This window comes from Schistocerca gregaria, chromosome 5 (genome assembly GCF_023897955.1).
Source record: "Schistocerca gregaria isolate iqSchGreg1 chromosome 5, iqSchGreg1.2, whole genome shotgun sequence".
NCBI lineage: Eukaryota > Metazoa > Arthropoda > Insecta > Orthoptera > Acrididae > Schistocerca > Schistocerca gregaria.
In genome coordinates, this window is record NC_064924.1 from 636794628 (window position 1) to 636814392 (window position 19765).

The 19765-nt window shown below is 38.8% G+C and overlaps 1 protein-coding gene across 7 annotated transcripts in view; it reads right to left on the bottom strand.

Annotated features, from left to right (window-relative positions):
• Positions 1-19765, bottom strand: part of LOC126271985 (peroxisomal multifunctional enzyme type 2-like) — a 155141-nt gene that overhangs the window by 43084 nt on the left and 92292 nt on the right. For all 7 annotated transcript variants that reach the window (XM_049974457.1, XM_049974451.1, XM_049974454.1 and 4 more), the window contains 5 exons: positions 18381-18449; positions 18034-18094; positions 17734-17897; positions 9512-9635; positions 1614-1786 (listed from right to left, as the gene is read on the bottom strand). In XM_049974457.1, the coding sequence (XP_049830414.1) occupies positions 1614-1786; positions 9512-9635; positions 17734-17897; positions 18034-18094; positions 18381-18449 (591 nt within the window). The remainder of the gene's footprint in view (positions 1-1613; positions 1787-9511; positions 9636-17733; positions 17898-18033; positions 18095-18380; positions 18450-19765) is intronic.

Below are 19765 nucleotides of genomic sequence, written 5' to 3' on the forward strand. Positions count from 1 at the left end.
TGTTGTTGTTGTTGTTGTTGTGGTCTTCAGTCCTGAGACTGGTTTGATGCAGCTCTCCACACTACTCTTTCCTGCGCAAGCTTCTTCATCTCCCAGTACCTACTGCAACCTACATCCTTCTGAATCTGCTTAGTGTATTCATCTCTTGGTCTCCCTCTACAATATTTACCCTCCACACTGCCCTCCAATACTAAATTGGTGATCCCTTGATGCCTTACAACATGTCCTACCAACTAATCCCTTCTTCTAGTCAAGTTGTGCCACAAACTTCACTTCTCCCCAATTCTATTCAATACCTCCTCATTAGTTATGTGATCTACCCATTGAATCTTCAGCATTGTTCTGTAGCATCACATTTCAAAAGCTTCTATTCCCTTCTTGTCCAAACTATTTATCGTCCGTGTTTCACTTCCATACATGGCTACACTCCATGCAAATACTTTCATAAATGACTTCCTGACACTTAAATCTATACTCAATGTTAACAAATTTCTCTTCTTCAGGAACATTTTCCTTGCCACTGCCAGTCTACATTTTATATCCTGTCTACTTTGACCATCATCAGTTATTTTGCTCCCCAAATAGCAAAACTCCTTTACTACTTTAAGTGTCTCATTTCCTGATCTAATACCCTCAGCATCACCCAACTTAATTTGACTACATTCCATTATACTCGTTTTGCCTTTGTTAATGTTCACCTTATATCCTCCTTTCAAGACACTGTCCATTCCGTTCAACTGCTCTTCCAAGTCCTTTGCTGTCTCTGACAGAATTACAATGTCATCGGCGAACCTCAAAGTTTTTATTTCTTCTCCATGGATTTTAATACATACTTCGAATTTTTCTTTTGTTTCCTTTACTACTTGCTCAGTGTACAGATTGAATAACATCGGGGAGGCTACAACCCTGTCTCACTCCCTTCCCAACCACTGCTTCCCTTTCATGTCCCTTTCAGGTCCTGTACCTATGTCTATTACAGTGATATGAACCTTGAAGCAAGGGGTAGGAAGCAGGAGCGGAGTAGGGATGTGTAAGGATACTGTGTAGGTTCAGTGAGCAGCAGAATACCTCTGTGGGAGGGGTGGAAGGGTAGTGGGTAGGACAGTCTTCATTTCAGGGCATGATGAGAGGTAATCGAAACTCTGGTGGAGAATTTGATTTGGTTGCTGCAGTCTTAGAATGATCCTTTGTGGCCAGATGGTAGGGCTTTGGTAGGTGGTGGAAGACTGGAGAGAGAAGGTATGGGGGAGCTGTTTTTCTACAAGTTTAGTATGGTAATTTCATTCTGTAAAGGTCTCAGTGAGACTTATGGTATATTTTGAGATGGACTGCGTATCTTTACAGGGCAACATCCACAGGTGGTTAGCTGTATAGAAAAGACTTCTTGGTATGGAATGGGTTGAATTATTTACAAGCAGTTCATTGGCATGCAATTCAAAATGCCGCTATACACCAAAATCATGTACCTCAATTGCATTACATTAACCAGGGTTCAGTTACCATAAACAAGTGTCCAAATCTTATGATATCATTCCTTGTAGAAAAAGATACCCAATGATAAAGAAAAGGTGCACTGACACAAAAAAATTACATTAAAAACAAACAGTTCTTACTTGATCTTCAATAGTTTTCTGGCTCAATGATGCATCTGGTGACCGATTAGGGTGTGACAGTGCTGGTATCTGCTTATCTGATGATCTCTTGCCTCCAAAACCACCACATCCAACAGCAAAGACAACCATCTGCCCTTGTGCCACCTTCTCACCACTTTCATCAAAACTCTCAACTGGAATTATAAAACAGAGCAAAATTAATTTAATCGTTCTATGAGGGTTGGGAATTAAATAGTGGCAACTATTTATTCACAACTGATACCAAAGAGTTACATGTTTGCACACGTTACTGTCCTACAAAGTAGTCACCAGCGTTGAGTAGAACTATTTGCCAGTGATGTGTAAGGCATAGTATACCGTTATTAGAGCCTGTTCTGTTGATGGTGCGAATGTAGCTGTCTTAAGTTATGTTGATTCTTGTGTACGACTGTGATGGTGTTTCATAACGCATTACATTCCTCCACGGCAGACCATCAATGCACAGTATTACTGTTCATTCTTGGAGCATCACCTGTGACCAGCTTTGCAAAAAAAGTGGCAACACTTTCTGTGCAACCCAGCCATCATTTTGCACGACAATGAGCAAGCACATACAGTGCAAGCTGTGGCTGCTCTGTTTGGTCGATGGGACTCTGAAGTACTGTACCATCCACCATATTCCCCAGACTTAAGTCCTTGTGACTTTGATTTGATTCCAAAGACGAAGGAACCACTTCGTGGCATTCACTTCAGAACTGTTCCAGAGATTCGACAGGTAGTAGACCACTCCATTCGCACCATCAACAGAACAGGCTCTGCTAACGATATACTACGCCTTCCACATCACTGGCCATGGGTTCTACACAATGCTGGTGACTACTCTGAAGGACAGTAACAGGTGCAAACATGTAACTCTTTTGTATCAGTGGTGAATAAATAGTTGCCACTATCGAAGTTCCAACCCTCATAATTAAGACCAATAAAGAGAAAAATATAAAAAAAAAACTTTTGTAAAAGAAGAAGCTACAGATCAAAGACTGAACAGCAAATATTACAGTTTGCATTAAATCAACTAACAAACTGCCATTATGATAATGGAAACTGCTAGATGGGAACAATAAACAGAAAGTGAGGCCACACAACCCATTCAGCTGCCACTGAATCATAGGTAGTGAGTACACACCACATACAAGGAGTGTGTGCATGTACAACCTTTAACAAGTGCAGCTTCGGTCAATTAAGCAACTTCAGCATTTAAATTTTGATGGTTCTTTCGGTTTGTAACAAATCTCAGTGCTCCTGTGGCATAATAATACTGTACTGACTTATTAATTCTTCTTGAGTTGGATTCTACTGGGAACCATGTACTGACACCATGTTGAAGTTCAAGGGGTTGTGTTGGGAGGAACGAGTGACTACTTTCAAGACTACAACACAATTTCTACCTGCATTTTCATTTCCCAAACCCACACCTTGCTACCCACTGGTCCATTTACAATCATCTATTGCTTTCATCTGGCCGTTTCCCACATCTATTTTAGTTTGCACTTTTATTTTTTGTTTTGCCTCCACCCTCCCACCCAACAACATCTTATCCCCAGTGAATTCCTGCATATCTATCTGCACCAATGAAGAAACATATGTCTAGCTAAAACCCAGTCCCGCAACCTGTTCTTTAAATGCTGCCTAAGCCGTCAAATCCTACAACGAAAACAAATCGCCACAGTGCAAGCATACCTGGAACCACCTCTGTTACCACTGGAACATACTGTTACTGTGCAATATCAACTACTTACACCACATCTTCCAAAATGAAACCCTTGTCCTCCAACACCTGCGAGAGCACTCCAGACACCCACTTCAAAAAATGTCAAATTTACCGACATCTTATTCCTGCACAGAACACCACTACCCATCAACACCCATACTGTACTGTCAACCACTTGTAACACCTTGATCTTGCCTTGTTAACCTTTTCTACTAGCCACATTCTCAAAAACTCCCTCCTAACATTCCACAAAACCAACAATCAAAAATGGCTCGGAGCACTATGGGACTTAACATCTGGGGTCATCAGTTCCTTAGAACTACTTAAACCTAACTAACCTAAGGACATCACACACATCCATGCCCGAGATAGGATTCGAACCTGCGACCATAGCGGTCGCGCGGTTCCAGACTGAAGAGCCTAGAACCACTCAGCCACACCGGCCGGCAAACCCAGAATCCAAACAAACACAAAACACATTCATAAAAAATGTCAGTACTACAGAAGTTTGAATCCTACACCAAGGTCTCACCTTCAGTCCCATAACCAAGTTAAACCATGCTGGACCCATCAAAAATACTCTATCCCTCTCCTGAGCCCTACAGTGAAAACGCTTCTCTCCTACAAACTGTGCTATATCATGGGCATGGTGAAAGTTTGTCTTTAATCTTGTTAGACATCCGAGTGCATATGGGTCAGGAAACATGGTTTTTGTATGTAAAAATATGTGTATTATATATTGTGTATGTTTGTTGTAATAACATTCTAGATACACATTTCACTTGAGGCCAAAAGGAGACTAATGCACGAAGCAGCAATGAGGCAGCCACTGGCCATTGCAAAAACCAGAGATGTAATGACACTGCAGAGTAGCTGGCAGCCACGTTAGCTTGCCGAAGCCTAATAATAATAATAATAATAATAATAATAATAATAATGAAATCATTGTCAAAAGTCAAGGTGGCATAACGTGTTTGTTAACAGTGATGGTTACAAATTACTTTTACTTGAGAAGAATAGGCAGTCCATGTATGAGCTTTGTAGGAATCAGTTCATCAAAAGATGACAGGTCATAGTCCATCTTGGTTGAAGTCTGATTTCTGATATGGTGAGGCCAGACATTCTGATAAGCAGACTTATGGGTTTAGTAAGTCTGAAATTGTGAAGAAACTACTGTTAAGTGATGTGGCTGTAAGATTTTTTCTCCCAAGACTGATTTATGACTGACTTTGTTCAAGTAGCATTCACTCATATGAATTGTTTAGTACTGGCAAGGGAGATCTTTATTGGATAGTAATATTTTGTGGGAGGAAGTAATGATTAATCACTCATGTGTCAAGTGGAAGGGTAATAGTTTATGTAAAACATAAAAGGAACTGTAGAGGCACGTCTTTGTTTTGGTGGTAATCATTGGTGTAATTGATTATATTGAAAATTATCTGAATTTCGTCCATGCCGTCCTGCTAGTTGTTGGAAAGCACTCCCAGAGGTAATTGGGTTGTTGCTCTTATTTTGTGGAGAATTGGATGGTTCTCCGAGGTATTGACTTGTGTGCATATTGTTAGATATATAGGCACCAGCAGATTACAACCGGATTTGCTTGGCTTGTCAATACTCACTTTGTCCACAAGCATTTGAGTTGATTGAGGCTTTGACTGGTGTTTAAAGCAAAACCCAGTAAAGAGGAACCATCAAACAAATAGCACATAGCAAATGTGAGACTAGACTGACTAGAATCTAATGTGAAAAGTGAGACTAAAAATTTGCAAAATCTTCTATTATATTAACTGTAAACATTTCTGATGTGCTGGACAGTAGCAGTGGCTCACTCTGTTGTAACATCTTAAATGTAAATAGGACTCTCGTTTACGCACTGACACAGTACACAATCCCTCCAACCAAGCCAACCTAATCCCAATATTTAACCTCGCCTTTCTCAGTTTGTATTGCCATCCAACCATGGCCTCCTACCTAATCACCACTAGGCACCAACTCCTTATCTCCAACTAGACCTCGCCATCCTTCCCCAGATTCCTTCCCAAGAATATAAAACCTCTGAACTGAAGAAAGAACAGCAATCGTTAATCTCAAGATACATCCTGATTTAATCATCCTAACTGAAGACGAAAGCTCCATCACAGTCGCCACAAATTGCAGTGACTACCTGACAGAAGTTATCTGACAACTGTCTGACTACTCCACCTACAACCTCTGTCACAGTGATCCCATCCCAGAAGTTCAGTATAATATTCAATCCATATTCAAATTATTAGAATCATCTACCCTCGCAATCCCCCCCCCCCCCCCCCCCTGCCCACCCCCCTTACCCCAAACACACGCACATACATACACACACACACACACACACACAACACAACACAACACAACAATCCTGTACCCCACACTGTACGTGGTTACTGTATTCCAACTGAAAGAACTTCAGCTCTTGTTGACTAATACCACTAACCAACTGCTTACAGCCTAGCACATCATATTAAAAATAAGAACTTCCTTCACCAACTCTTTACCATTCCCACCCCATAACCCTCTAGAGCCATACTCATCTCAGTTGATGCCACTTCCCCATACACTAACATCCCCCACATCCATTGCCTTACTGCTATTAAACACTACTTCTCCCAACATTATTCTCATTCCGAACCCAGTAGCTCATTTCCTATGCCCTATCCTCAAATACCACTAATTCCCCTACTACTCGCAAGATTGGTTTCATTTGTTTGGGGGAGGAGACCAGACAGCAAGGTCATCGGTCTCATCAGATTAGCGAAGGACAAGGAAGGAAGTCGGCTGTGCCCTTTCAAAGGAACCATCCTGGCATTTGCCTGGAGCGATTTAGGGAAATCACAGAAAACCTGAATCAGGATGGCCATACTACTCCTAAGAACCAGCTTCAAAAGAGCACCACCTGCTATCACTATGGACTAGAGCAACTGAACCATGTCCTTAGAAAGGGCTGTGACTATCTCTCATCCTGCTCAGAAATGAGGGACTCCTACACATTATCCTCACTACTTCTCCTAAATTGTTATTCTACTGCCCTCCCAACCGACACAATATCTTGGTTTATCCCAATGCCACCTGAATTCACAACCCCTCGTCACATGGATCATATCTCTGTGGAAGGCCTAGGTGCAAGACTTGCCCCACTCACTCACCCAGGAAATCCTATTCCAGGCTATGGCCACTGCCAAACTGTGGCCATGGGCTGCCTCAAAACCTGTGTCATCTGGATCCTTCCCCCAGCCCCTGTTTATCTAAACTACACAGATGGGAGTCCTCCTTGCAGCACATCCTTTATTCCCATAATACTACTGGCTTCAATCTTTGCTAACACCTTGCCCCCACAACTTCTTCCCAACAGTCTCCTCTTCCTCTGTTCTGTCACCTACTCCCAACCATTCCCTCACATCACCACCACAGTGCACTGCATAACCCAAAGACTCCAGTGCAAGTGTGCTGCATTCTTGACCTGGGCAACTGCTGCCTCTCCCTTCCACATTCGTATCTTGTGCACCTGGTGACTGCCTCTGAACTGCCAGCTACTCTTTCCCATCCTTCCTTCATGCTCCCTGACCCCTAAGCCACTTGACCCAACACCAACCCTCAAAACCTTTACTTCTAAATTATTGTAGGATGCCAGAAATTTCTGTACCACATATTTATATATATCTCCAGGGTTTCAGAAGATGACTGTCCAAAAACCACAAGGGATACAGAAAAGAGACACACATCAATCGATACAGCAGCTCTCCAAGTTTGTAGCTCAAATTACAGATACTCAACATGGGCTTCTTTGTGACACAGAAAATGTTAATAGATGTACGCAATTCACTGAAATCACCTCTCCAAAGCTTGGAAAGGTGCAACAGCAGCAGCCCATTTGCAGGTCTGCTCACTGGCTGGCCTGTCAACATGTATGAACAAATTCATCGTCACTATACAAGTGGATGATTTTCTACATGTTCTTACATGCCTGCCCCCTTGTAGTGCATTCTGGAATTACACCAGAGTGTGTATTACTAACTGAATCTTGGAGAGGTGCTCTATCCACCAATACACATCATTTTTCTGCATGTCTTGTAGTTTTCATTCATCCATCCTCTTATACCTCAGATGTACTTATGGACAACCATTAGTTATAAACAAACTAGAATATTCCATCATCACCAGGTGGTGCCCTGATCAATAACCCAATGACACATTTCCCCATTAAGCCACAATAGTCAAATAGGAATTACATGTAGCAGCAATGTCTCCACATAGTGTTCCGTTTGTTCTCTTTTCCTTCTTTTCACATGGTATGATTATTACTCTTACTGTCACTCATGTGACACAATTTGCCTCACGAATGGGCTACTGTCGCAGGACCTGTGACTTGCAAGACTTGTTTCATCCAATTCAAAGCTGCCTCTGATGACACACAGTTCAAATGTCAAATTATATGCAAACACACTATTTTTATAAACTGGCAACTACTCTCACATTTATATTATGGGTTAATTAATGTGTAAAGGTGTCAGGGTCTATCCTGCAGCACAACAGTATGCACCACTTCAATTATTTGGATATTTTCTCTACCATGTACATACCACTCTGTCCAAGGCTTAATTTGGATTAATCTATTTTGTTTCTGCCCATATTTGATATTTGAATAGGGATGCTTTGAAAAATTAACTTACCATCTCTGATTAGTATTACCACATTCTATTTGAAAATTTAGAAGGTCATTGATGCATAATTTTGTTTCATAAATAACTCAGAATTGTCATTTATAGTTTCAATGAATTTCTGCTTCCTTTGAACAATTTTCTAACTGGAGATGATTGCAAAATCTAAAGGTACCATTGTTTGTATGTTTGTATTCCTTCTTTTATATAAGTATAAAGTCCTACTTCCTCCTGCAGTAGCTGGATGCTAACTTATATCCACCCATATTCAGCACTCCTATTTCAATGGTCAAATGTTGTTCAGGAATACATATTATATCCACAAGCCATTTAGGCTGCAGCTCATCTGAACAACCAGAACTTTACTGACTATATTTTTAGTCACATAATTCTTTGATGCAATAATCTTACTTCAGTCTTTCTTTTTTTATTTTCACCCGTTTCAGCCTCAAAATTTTCAATTATCATAATTCCTTTAACACTGATAACCTGAAATCTGAGTTTATCCTAAACAGGCACTGCCCTAATACCAGTGATCACGGAGATATTCCCATGATGGGCAGTGCTCCCTGGTAAAGACTCAGCTGTAAATCCAGCCAGTTTCTCCTTCCCTTTCCTAATGAGATGTAAGCCATGTTTCGTAACCCTCCCACCAATAGTATCAACGGAAACTAAACTGATGCTCAGCCCTGTATCTGACATAGGCAATTGATCTAACATGCTAACCCAACTTACAGAGTTGTTCAACTGGGACCTATCACAATGCCTCAAATCAGGAATGGAATCAACATTTGTTAAGTTCTTTGCAGAAGTTATCTTTACCAGCCCACTCTAAACATTGTAACTCTGTTCCCTGTCAGTACACTGTTTGACAGTCCATACACCTTTACAATTTGATCCTCTTTTTGCAAAGTTCTTCTATCACTCAGCTAAGACATATACTTCACTTTAAGAAATTTATGACCTGGTACTTGTTTCCTAATTCTTCCTGCAACAGCCTGTATTAGGTAGTTTTAAGTCGAACAGGAATGTTTGTGCACCATTTCCCTTTTTTCTGGAGGTCTAGGAATTTACTCATTGATTATAGTCTCAGTGCCACTCTTGTTGTCCATTAACAAGCAGCAGTGGCTCACCAGTGAATCACTTAGACAACATAATGTTATTGATGCAGGGCAAAGGATATCTTACTATGAAAAAGTGACTACAGCACATTGTACTCGTGCTAGTACATTCAGCTTCAGGTATGGTATAGATATAGTGCTTTAATCACCGAGGAAATATAAGATGCACTTCATTTAGAGGCATTATCTGTGAACATGGTAAATATGAGTGCAAAAATTTAGGTATTACAAAAATACAGAAGTTTACTTTCACACTGGAATCAGTTCGGCTTGTTGCATTTTGTTCAGCCTCTTGCAGTTACATCAATTCAGTTCAGTTTCAAGTACTTTTTTTGTACTTACTGTTTACAAGAATAACTGCTCCTGATCCTTTATCCAGGACATCTGCAACATATGCCACTGATTTAAGATTTCCAGAAGTAGAAATAGGTTTTAGGACCTCCAGATATTGCTCTCCATGTAGGACCTGTAAAGTATACAAACTTACAGTGACATCATGCACAGTTATCAGGACAGCATAATTTTTGATAGAAGTATTTAAACATAAAATATTCAAATACAAGCAATACAAAAATCAACATTTACAAAAAAAGCAAGACACTGTCATGAAAGTAAACAAATATGTTCAAAAGTGAATATTTAGTTGTTAAAAACAAAAAGAAAACAGGAAAAATGGAAAGGCACTGAAGGAAACTAAAAAATCATGTCAAGATACAGAGAAATTATTTAAATATTTTTCACTCTCCATTCCCCTGCATGAGGACTATGTTGCTAGCCACTACTACTTCTTCACACATATTACCAAAGTGATTCTGTGATACTGTCTCCACACTATTACTCCTCCACTGGTAATTTTCTCCATTTTGTTTATAACATATGTTTCACTTTTCATGAGAAAAAAAACTTTACAGTACTAACAATACGAGGATCACTCAGAGCTTCTTGAGAAAGTAATAGAAGTACCTGCTTTTTGTTAAAACCTACTTAATAATTTTTCCATTCTATCCGCACCCTCTAGTAAATGCTCCTCAAGAACCTTGTTCATCGAGAACATTTCAGCAACTGATGACTGCTAAGCAAACAAAATTTTGAGATGAGAAATCATGTTTGGACCAAATCACAGATGCAAGAGAGATGCAGAAATCTCTGCATTTAAGACATTTTAAAGACATATTTTTTTGTACACTTAGTGGGCAGGTACAATGGTACAAAATCCTGCACAGAGGTGAGTGATGAGCTTTTTTTTTTTAATATTCTTTTGAAAAGCTTACAGAGACTTGCTCTACCATGTCAATCTGTGGTTATGCTCACAGCTTTTGCAAGTGTAACTGTGGTGTGTGCCCTTATCAACCATTCCAGGAAATGAAACGTCTTTCCTTTGGTAGCAATAATTGGTGGCTACAAAGATCAGCTTTTGTCTCAGACAGATTTTCTTTTATCTGCGCAAAACTGCAAAAGCTCAGCCCTAAAAAGAGAATTTCAAAACACAGCTACTCAAGAGAACAAATCCTGTGAACACACTGTCAAATAAAAAAAAAGCTTAAATTTATTCACACACAAGCTCTTGTTTCTGCTCCATTGTAGTAGTCAATGTAAAAAAATGGAATTTGTGCCCCAGTTTCTAATTGCTGCGTATTACTGAAATTTGCACGTAAACATCATATTTTATAACTGTTACCATGTCATTCTTTTGAAAGAACAAAGTAATTTCAGAATTTCACAGGAACCCTCTTATCAGCTCTTCGTTCTCTCACACATATATTGTCATCTCACAGAGGGATAAATGTATTAACAGTTATGGCAAACAATTTTGAAATAATAAACAGTTCACTTACTTTTTTTTCCATCTCTCTCTTTTTCATTTAACTATCCCTTGTACATTTCAGACACTCAAATTACAAACACTAACTTTTTCAGCAAGCTACGTGAATTAATTCTAACTTGACTTGCAAGATTATTGTTCATCTGTCTCTCCTGAAACCATACAGATCGCTCCTTCTATTGACTTATCCCGTTAAGATTTGTATATTGTTTACTATAACCACACTGATCACAGATAAAGATCCTCTTATTTTTGTCAACAAATTGTTTATGTTATTCATGTTAAGAAGAAGAGAAACTATAATAAACCTTCTAAAGGAAATACAATGTATGGTCTTACTACAATGAACATATTGTTTTTTCTTTTCTTGACAGATGAATTTTTGGATGATGTACAAAGAAATTAATTTGAAGGAACTTTGATCAAAAATGCAATAGACTGCAAACAATGCAAAGTGTTTCCAGGTTTCCAATCAGCCAGATTTTATTCAAACCAGGAAGGAAGATGTCTTTCACTCTCTTTTTAACATTCTATTTTAAACTGCGGTGGATCTGATTACGCAGTTCTGGGAAAAAAAAAAAAAAAAAAAAAAAAATTGGAAGTTGTTTGAAATTTGATAACTAAATTTAATGTGCTTTTCAGCGCTGATTTCAAATATGCAATACATTTTTTTCTATCATGTCGGGTTTCATCACAAAGAAGGGAGTATTTTTGGGTTGTTATTGTTGTGGTCTTTAGTCCTGAGACTGGTTTGATGCAGCTCTCCATGCTACTCTATCCTGTGCAAGCTTCTTCATCTCCCAGTACTTACTGCAACCTACATCCTTCTGAATCTGCTTAGTGTATTCATCTCTTTGTCTCCCACTACAATTTTTATCCTCCACACTGCCCTCCAATGCTAAATTTGTGATCCCTTGATGCCTCAAAACATGTCCTACCAACCAGTCCCTTCTTTTTGTCAAGTTGTGCCACAAACTTCTCTTCTCCCCAATTCTATTCAATATCGCCTCATTAGTTATGTGATCAACCCATCTAATCTTCAGCATTCTTCTTTAGCACCACATTTCGAAAGCTTCTATTCTCTTGTCTAAACTACTTATTGTCCACATTTCACTTCCATACATGGCTACACTCCATACAAATACTTTCATAAATGACTTCCTGACACTTAAATCTATACTCGATGTTAACAAATTTCTCTTCTTCAGAAACGCATTCCTTGCCATTGCCAGTCTACATTTTATATCCTCTCTACTTCGACCATCATCAGTTATTTTACTCCCTAAATAGCAAAACTCTTTTACTACTTTAAGTGTCTCATTTCCTAATCTAATTCCCTCAGCATCACCCAATTTAATCTGACTACATTCCATTATCCTCATTTTGCTTTTGTTGATGTTCATCTTATATCCTCCTTTCAAGATACTGTCCATTCCGTTCAACTGCTCTTCCAAGTCCTTTGCTGTCTCTGACAGAATTACAATGTCATGGGCGAACCTCAAAGTTTTTATTTCTTCTCCATGAATTTTAATACCTACTCCGAATTTTTCTTTTGTTTCCTTTACTGCTTGCTCAATATACAGATTGAATAACATCGGGAAGAGGCTACAACCCTGTCTCACTCCCTTCCCAACCACTGCTTCCCTTTCATGCCCCTCGACTCTTATAACTGCCAACTGGTTTCTGTACAAATTGTAAATAGCCTTACGCTCCCTGTATTTTACCCCTGCCACCTTCACAATTTGAAAGAGAGCATTCCAGTTAACATTGTCAAAAGCTTTCTCTAAGTCTACAAAAGCTAGAAACGTAGGTTTGCCTTTTCTTAATCTTTCTTCTAAGATAAGTCGTAAGGTCAGTACTGCCTCATGTGTTCCAACATTTCTGCGGAATCCAAACTGATCTTCCCCAAGGTCCGCTTCTACCAGTTTTTCCATTCGTCTGTAAAGAATTTGGGTTAGTATTTTGCAGCTGTGACTTATTAAACTGATAGTTCGGTAATTTTCACATCTGTCAACACCTGCTTTCTTTGGGATTGGAATTATTACATTCTTCTTGAAGTCTGAGGGTATTTCGCCTGTCTCATACATCTTGCTTACCAGATGGTATTGTTTTGTCATAACGGCTCTCCCAAGGCTGCCAGTATTTCTAATGGAATGTTGTCTACTCCGGGGGCCTTGTTTCGACTCAGGTCTTTCAGTGCTCTGTCAAACTCTTCATGCAGTATCTTATCTCCCATTTCATCTTCATCTACATCCTCTTCCATTTCCATAATATTGTACTAAGTACATCGCCCTTGTATAAACCCTCTATATATAGTCCTTCCACCTTTCCGCCTTCCCTTCTTTGCTTAGAACCGGGTTTCCATCTGAGCTCTTGATGTTCATACAAGTGGCTCTCTTTTCTCCAAAGGTCTCTTTAATTTTCCTGTAGGCAGTATCTATCTTACCCCTAGTGAGATAAGTCTCTACATCCTTACATTTGTCCTCTAGCCATCCCTGCTTAGCCATTTTGCACTTCCTGTCGATATCATTTTTTAGACATTTCTATTCCTTTTTGCCTGCTTCATTCACTGCTTTTTTATATTTTCTCCTTTCATCAATTAAATTCAATATTTCTTCTGATACCCAAGGATTTCTATTAGCCCTCGTCATTTTACCTACTTAATCTTCTGCTGCCTTCACTACTTCATCCCTCAGAGCTACCCATTCTTCTTCTACTGTATTTCTTTCCCCCATTCCTGTCAATTGTTCCCTTATGTTCTCCCTGAAACTCTGTACAACCTCTGGTTCTTTCAGTTTATCCAGGTCCCATCTCCTTAAATTAGCACCTTTTTGTAGTTTCTTCAGTTTTAATCTACAGTTTATAACCAACAGATTGTGGTCAGAGTCCACATCTGCCCCTGCAAATGTCTTACAATTTAAAACCTGATTCCTAAATCTCTGTCTTACCATTATGTAATCTATCTGATACCTTTTAGTATCTCCAGGATTCTTCCATGTATACAACCTTCTTTTATGATTCTTGAACCAAGTGTTAGCTATGATTAAGTTAAGCTCTGTGCAAAATTCTACCAGACGGCTTCCTTTTTCATTTCTTCCCCCCAATCCGTATTCACCTACTATGTTTCCTTCTCTCCCTTTTCCTACTCTCGAATTCCAGTCACCAATGACTATTAAATTTTCGTCTCCCTTCACTACCTAAATAATTTATTTTATCTCATCATACATTTCATCCATTTCCTCATCATCTGCAGAGCTAGTTGGCATATAAACTTGTACTACTGCAGTAGGCATAGGCTTCATGTCTATCTTGGCCACAATAATGCGTTCACTATGCTGTTTGTAGTAGCTTACCTGCATTCCTATTTTTTTATTCATTGTTAAACCCACTCCTGCATTACCCCTATTTGATTTTGTATTTATAACCCTGTATTCACCTGACCAAAAGTCTTGTTCCTCCTGCCAACGAACTTCACTAATTCCCACTATATCTAACTTTAACCTATCCATTTCCCTTTTTAAATTTTCTAACTTACCTGCCCGATTAAGGGATCTGACATTCCACGCTCCGATCTGTAGAACGCCAGTTTTCTTTCTCCTGATAATGACGTCCTCTTGAGTAGTCCCCGCCCGGAGATCCGAATGGGGGACTATTTTACCTCCGGAATATTTTACCCAAGAGGACGCCATCATCATTTAATCATACAGTAAAGCTGCATGCCCTCGGGAAAAATTACAGCTGTAGTTTCCCCTTGCTTTCAGCCGTTCGCAGTACCAGCACAGCAATGCCGTTTTGGTTAATGTTACAAGGCCAGATCAGTCAATCATCCAGACTGTTTTCCCTGCAACTACTGAAAAGGCTGCTGCCCCTCTTCAGGAACCACATGTTTGTCTGGTCTCTCAATAGATACCCCTCCATTGAGGTTGCACCTATGGTACAGTCATCTGTAACGCTGAGGCACGCAAGCCTCCCCACCAACGGCAAGGTCCATAGTTCATGGGGTGGGTAGGGGGGGGGGGGGGGTTGGGTATAATATGAACATTTAAGCAATTTATCACATTTTTTCCAACGTTATAAAAATGTTTTATTTGATTTATAAATCACGTTCTAAACTACATTTCCAGTACACTTCCATTTCTCTTTAAGCTCACAAGTCCTTATAATAACACTTTCGCTTTTTGTCGAAGCTTCTTTTATTTCTTTTCTGCCTGTGGACTTGTTGAGGATCATCTCTTTTATCATCCAGGAGTAGTCGGCTATCATGTTGATGTTCCATCTTCCTTGATATGTTCTTTTCATTTCTTTGATGCCTTAGTGGAATCGTTTGCCCAGCTCTTCACTTACATCACCAAGGTTTGCAGGGAAGCAGTCAAGATGTGAGTGGAGAAAATGAACTTTAATGCTCTTTTTGTTTCCTAGGAAACTGGTAACAACTAATTTAAAAGATGTCCATGCTGCCTTTTCTTTTGTTTCCATTTGTCCACAAAGATGGGATCTGTCATTAGTTTCCTAATGTCTGGTCCAACAAAGATTCCTTATTTCAGCTTTGCCTCGGATAAACCAGGAAACTACCCACAAAGATATTTGAAACACTCCCCTTCTTTTGACAGTGTCTTAACAAATTGTTTCATCAGCTCCAACTTAATGTGAAGTGGTGGAAGTAAAAACTTTTTAGGATCCACAAGGCTTTTCTTCCTCTCAACATTTTTAGCTCCTACCTGTAAGGTTTTTCTCAAGGGCCAAGCTTTTTTCATGTCGTGTTGCTTTCTGTCTCTACTGTCCCATTCACAGAGAAAGCAAGGGAACTTTGTATTAGCCACTTTGTTGGCCAAGCAGCATTGAAAGTACTTTTAAATCACCACATAGTGTCTATTTGTGATCTGAATAGCAGAGTTTGCTTAAAACCAATATAATGCTTCCTCTTACGTACATCTTGCGAAAAGGCAATGGAGATAAAATTAGACAGACTCGAGTCCACAAGGAAGCTTACCAGCAATTGTTCTTCCTGTGAACCATTCACAGATGGGAAAAAAAGGGGAAGTGAGACTGGTACACCAAATACCTTTTACCACATACCATAAGATGATTTGTGGAGTATAGATGTACATGTAGATGACACAAATTTGAGTTATAAGTTATTTACTGGATAAAAATATTTTCAAATTTGGAATGTGTAATAATATGAGAGCTTGTACACAGAACAGTCTGGAATCTCAAAATGAATCTTCAGCACTGTCAGTCAATTCACAAAGTGATCATCCTTCACTTGTTTTCTATGTCCATAAAATTTGTTATCTTCATTTTGTAAAGTACGTCTGATTCAAATTTGATTTGCAAGCTTTTACAGGATGAACATAATTTCACTATTTGGAATATATAATGGAATGAGAGCTCATATGCACAACAGTCTGGGACCTCAAGATGATTCTGCAGCACTGTTAATCAGTTTGTAAAGTGGTTATATTTGTGGATTTTAAAATAATCTATGACTCAACTGGTCACACCACCTTGTTTAATGTGCTGTATGAATATAGCGTCAATTGAAAAACAACCAAATTAACCCAATAGACTTTAATAAATACAACCTCTATGGCAAAACACATAGGAAAAAATCTCTGAATCTTTTGAAATAAAAATAGCAGTGTAGTAAAGTGATGGGTTACATGCACTTCTTTTCAGCACATGTTTGATAAGATTTAAAAAAAAAAAAAGATAAAAAGAAATACCTGGAATGCACGTAGGAACATGAGGTAAAATAAGAAGTATCACGTGCCTCACCTCATCTGATGACCTTGCAATGATCACTAGGACTATCACAGAAACCAGTCATGCCCTGTAAACATTTTGTGTTGCTCTTGTCGAAACTGAGCTTCAAATCAAAATACACAGAACTGGGGGTGCCTTGTAATGAGATATGACTTTATTACTCATATTAAACACTTCAAGTATTTATCGGGACAGTCTCAGTGACAGAGAGACCAATAAAAACTGTGCAGAAAAACTATGTAGTACCTCCACAAATAACTGGAACTTCTACAGTAAGAAACTTCTTCCCACTGAAGCTAACCTTTACTACTGCTTAACAGGAACCCATTCTCCCAGAATTGCTCTACACTGTTAGAAAAATCATCTTCAGTCATCAATGTCAGTAACATTGAGAAACTGAAACAACAAATACTGAGGAAACAATAATTCTCACTTCCAAACTGACAGAAAGGAAGGTGAAATTCAGATAGCAAGGGGCATGCCTTTTTGGTCTCTTTTACTCCTAAAGTATTTACATTCTACATGAAATTTCATTATAGCTAATGGTCCTACGTGTTCTTTAAGGGGCCAAACAAAATAATAACAACAAATTAAAATAAGAGCACTCTCAAGAAGTGTTAACTATGAGAATATAACTGTCAGTGAATTTTGTTTCCATTCCTTTGTGTAATACTTTTTGCAGAAGAGAAAGCAAATCAAAATACATCACAGGGAATGCTATGGTCCTATATTGAGAACATCTATACAAATAAGAATGAGAAATAATCAAGATCTCATCATTAACAGTTCCAAGCCACAACACAATTATTTTCCTTTGTGACACCTTTGTCGCCATTTGTATCTTTCCTCGAATCATTTTCTGTGCTTCACATGGCTCCAAATTCATAGCAACATTTTTTATGATTCTAATGTTAAGAGAAAACTACTCTTTACAGAAAACACTGAAAGGAAAAACAAACTTCAAAATAGCACACACCTTAGAAAAATCGACCTCTTTACCAGGAACGACATCACCAATTAAACCAGATCCCATCATAGCAACTTGGCCAGGGAGAATCCAAAACGAGGGGATGGCTGCGAAATCTTCATGTAGTTCATACAGGTATTTGAGATCACTCGGGTCAGTAACTGTCGCACCAACTGTAAACAGATGTCACTGTTGTAGCAACACTAATAAGCCGGATTATAAATTGTCACTACCAAATCTTAGATGCATTAAATTGCAACAGCAATGACAGTCTCCCTGCAAAAATACTGTAATATTGAAAAAACTTACTTCCAAGGGCATAAAGGATGAGGTCCCTGTTTGTGTATGAGTACTGACCAGACACCGATTTCTGTAAAATTGTAAAAAATAGGACTTTATTAACAGCAAAGTGACAGCCACCAAATACTTTGAATAAGTATAACATTTGAAAAAATATTTCAAGCTATGAACATTTAGGCACTCAAAATGAAACACAATAAGTTCATAAAGACACAAAAATAAAGGAAAGTACAGGATGTAATAACAATAGTATGATGAAAAAGATAGATTGCTCCATCTTCTCTATATGATGGGTAGCAATCTATTGTTTTCACAATACTGTCGTAAAAGGACAAAAACATTTTGATCATTCTTACCTGTCCAGTGGGCACTGCTCCACCTGCTTTCATTTCCTCCAAGGCTGTCATTAATGAGCCTGATGCTTCCTGCAACATTACCAATTGCTGGTATGACTTATTCTACCACACAACGATCAATCAAAACATAATGAATTTTTCACCGTGCAGGCAGGTGTATGCTCTTGTTTAACTTCCTGACAGTTTAAGTCTGAATGCCAAACTGGGACTCTAAATTCTGTGATGAATGTTCTCCCCAAATGATCTAATCAGGAACAATTCCAGACCTGCCTTCACAGATTCAATTCTGTCAAAATCTGTTTTCTACTTTCCAACCTTCACAGAATCTCAGCTGTACATCTTGCTCAAATAGCACTCTTGGAGGAAAGGAGGGTTGCAGATTGCATATTGACAACTCAGTCAGTAAGAACACTGTCCTCATAAGGGAATGGTCTGGGTTGGAGTCCCAGCCTGGCATAAAATTTTTTAATTTATTGAAGACATTCCAAATAAAAAATACTTATTATTAAACTGTTTTCTTACTCAAATCTTGTGAATCAAATTTGGACTAGTCTACCAATTATCACGGTAAATATAATAACCCTCTTTCAGCAAATCATGAGCCAGCTCTAAAGCAATTTGAGAAGTTAAGTTTCTCATCAGGATAATGACTGCCATAAGATGTATTCTTATCAATGCAAACAAGAAGTCCCACATATACCCAGAACAAATTTCACACAATTCATAAAATACAACAGCTGACAAGAGGTATCAATTAGTGAAGGAAACATTAACTAATAGCATTATAACACCTGTCACTCTGAAACTTGTCATTCCCATTAACTATGAGCCACAGAATGCTGTGGATGGATGAATCTGTAGATCACTGAGAACGAGCTTGCCATGGACTGATACACCCATCATGCCAACTGAAAGGGTTTGTGTGTGCAGATGCTAAACTTCTTGCATGAGAAAATCAAACTTCAGTATCAAATTAGGACAAATTTAAATATATCAGATTATAGTTGCCCATGTTTACAGTCACCTAGAATAATTGTTAACTGCTGCCTACAAATATCAAAGATAAATAACTAAAAACGATACTGGCCAATAAATGTTGAAGGAAAGTTATTGTAACATGTAAATATGTTCGAATTAAAAGAGAGCGCTCAACTTGATATATTTCAGAGTTATCCTTTGACAAGCAAAAGTAACATACATACAGAATATCCCCTGCCCTCCACACACGCCCAGCATCATGTAGGGGCAAAGGTAGGTGTGTGTGTGTGTGTGTGTGTGTGTGTGTGTGTGTGTGTGTGTGTGTTTTTATTCTAGCTCGTCAAAGGATAACTCTGGAACCTAGTAAGTTTTCTCTATTGTGTGTGTGCCTATCAACAACTCAATGA